Raw genomic sequence first — 2809 nt, forward strand, 5'->3', positions numbered from 1 at the left:
TCAGTCGTGTCCAACTCTTAGCGACCCCATGGACTGCAGCCCACCAGGCTCCTCTGCCCATGGGATTTTCCAGGCAAGAGTACTGGAGTGGGGTGCCATTCCCTTCTCTGGGCTTTGCTCTCCCAGATGTTGGTAATTGCAGTCAGTGAGGGTAGGCAGTGCCAGCCCTGAGCAGATCTCTGACAGCTGGGTAGGGGCTTTGGTTGGGTGCCAGCCACATAGAGCACTTCAGCCATAGCCAGGTGAGCCAGCATTGACTACCTGAGGACCCTGGAGTTCTTTCAAGAGTGATTGAATTATCTCCATATAGAGGAGAAAGTTTATGTTGACCCAACAGATGAATTCCTCATTTTAGCTTTGCAGATCTGATTAATCCTATTTAAAATATGCTATCAGATGACATTTTAGAAGCAATCCAGTTAGGTAGTAGTGCCCCATTTATCCTCCCATCTTCAAAGGTCATGTCAGTGATTTGTAGTTTCTTTACCTCTTAATTTGACACTGGCCTAGATAATCCCTTCTGGTGAGGGCCGTCCTTGAGGCTGTCTGGCAGCATCCCTGGCCTTCCATATCCACTATTTAGTGGATGATAGTAGCCTTTAGCCCCACAGCACTCTGTTCCTCTCCCTTAGCATTAGATGCTTAAATTTTGAAACAGGTTTTTTTAGAGTCAGAAGACTTTTCACTGTTGATCTACTCTTGGTTGTATGCTTTATGTTTTAAAGGTGAAATATATTTAAAACCTGACTAGCAAAAGATGAGGTGTTACAGAACAGTTAATAGGGTGAAAGGGATATTTTATGTTATCTGTGTTAACACATGCACCAAAGTGATACACTGCACTGATTGTCAACTTTATAATAATGATAATGAATCTCTTTGCCTGTGAGCCATGTTCACAAAAAGTTGTCCTTTATAAAGATGAAGTATCCAATTTTCTCAGTTCTACAGTGGATTTTGGCTTTCCTTTGTATCATTTTGGGGAAGAAATCATCTGTTTCTTTTAAATAAAAACTCTGGAACAAGAATGGAAAGTGTAAATGGGGCGGGAAGAAATGAAAGGAAATCACATGGAAAAAACTGATAAAATCTTTTCAACAGGATGTCAAGCATTTAGAATTTGATAAAAGGATCTGTTAATCTTACAAGCACTTTTAACCTGGAAATATTTTGCAGCCAAATTTACCGTGTACTGATAATGTAGCATTTGATATGGAAAGGCTCACCAGAACCCAAGCGGTTAACCGAAGATCGGCCCTAGGTGAGCTCGCCAGCGACAACTCCCTTGGCCTTGAGCCACTTCGCACTTCGGGGATCTCGCCTCTTCCTCAGGATGGCGAGCTCACTCCTCGAACAGGAGAGATCAACATCGCAGTAACAAGTAAGTGGGCCCTGTGCCCAGGGCGTGGGACTGGCTTGCTGCTGATATTTGACGTGTGGTGAAGAGTTGAGGCGATCGGCCACCGGGGCCAGTGACTTAAGTCTGTAACTGAGAAAGTCATGGGTGCTTTTGTTAAAACAGATATTTGTAATCATGAAACTTCCTTTCTAGTAAGAAACTTGTGTATTTTTATTTGAGTAATGATTATAGTTGCCATTTGATGAGCAGTTGATCAGAGGTCTGTCTTAATAGCTGCGTTATCAGCCTGTTTTGAAGTGGTGGTGTTGCACGCAGGGATGTGAGGTGGGACGTCCGCAGTGTCACAGGTGTGCTGTGTAACTGTGAGCCCCAATGGTCTCTAGTTCCTGTGCTGCAGGAAACTTAGTAAAACACTCATCCAGAATTTGAACCTAAAACTCACAACTTTAAGAACAGTTGAGATAGCCAGTTGCTGCTCACTGTATTTTATACTTTTATGAAATTTGGCATCTTTCTTTAATTGTACAAGAGGTGTGAGAAAAGCCATAAGCTAATCTACTTTTAAAAAATGTTCTGGGCTAGTTATGAATGTCATGATTGTTGAAATGTTGACAAGAAAAAAAAAAATGCTCTGAATGCTTTGATGGCCTTTCCAAAGTATGAGTGGGCTGGCAGGCGTGTGAGTGGACATTCACCCGGTAACAAGCCAGCTGTTTTCAATCCATTCTTTGTGTTATTCTCTTCTAACAACCTTTCACCCCATCTTCCTCATCACCACTCTGGTACTGCCTTTTTCAGTATATGCTGTGCTTCCCTATAGCTTCAAGCCCTAACCCTAATGGGACTCCTCTCAACTTCTGGGAGTCAGTAAAATGGATAAAACTATTACAAAAAGACTTTCCCCTTAAGTAGTAAGACTTGGGTGGTCTATTCAATTGATTTATACATGTTTTTAGCCAACCAGAAATTGTTAGAAAATGATTTTGCAGGTTTTATTCTCATTTGTTTAAACTCAAGGAGAGTTCGTTAAGTTATAGAATCAGTAAAACTACTCTTTGATACATTTTGGCTAATTCCTTACCATTTCCCAGTGGTTTGTTTTAACAGCATTTCATGTTTTCCTGCTTTGACATTTAGGTTTTATGGGCTAGATTTTTTTAAAATGATGTAATAAAGGAGACAAAGGTTGCCTGTTTATTAATGAATTATTGGTAGGTCTTTCATTGATCAACATTTATTGAGCACCTACTACTACATTAAGTAATTATTGCATTATATTTTATATAGAAATATCCTCTCAAACTCTTACATTTTGATGATAAAAATATTACTTCATGTGTCAAATTAATCACCTTTAGCAAATTTGTACATGTTAAAATGAAATTCATGTGGTTAAATTAGACCGAAGCTGCTTCTCCTTTAAGCTCAAAGCTCTGTAGTGCCGTAGTA

The 2809-nt window shown here is 40.1% G+C and overlaps 1 protein-coding gene across 1 annotated transcript in view; it reads left to right on the plus strand.

The window, feature by feature from the left end:
- RNF130 (ring finger protein 130) overlaps positions 1-2809 on the plus strand; it is a 142807-nt gene that overhangs the window by 127961 nt on the left and 12037 nt on the right. Inside the window, exon 7 of the mRNA XM_010830675.1 lies at positions 1177-1381. Within this exon, the coding sequence (XP_010828977.1) occupies positions 1177-1381 (205 nt within the window). The remainder of the gene's footprint in view (positions 1-1176; positions 1382-2809) is intronic.

The sequence above is a fragment of the Bison bison genome, unplaced genomic scaffold, assembly GCF_000754665.1.
Source record: "Bison bison bison isolate TAMUID 2011002044 unplaced genomic scaffold, Bison_UMD1.0 scf7180017864519, whole genome shotgun sequence".
Classification (NCBI taxonomy): domain Eukaryota; kingdom Metazoa; phylum Chordata; class Mammalia; order Artiodactyla; family Bovidae; genus Bison; species Bison bison.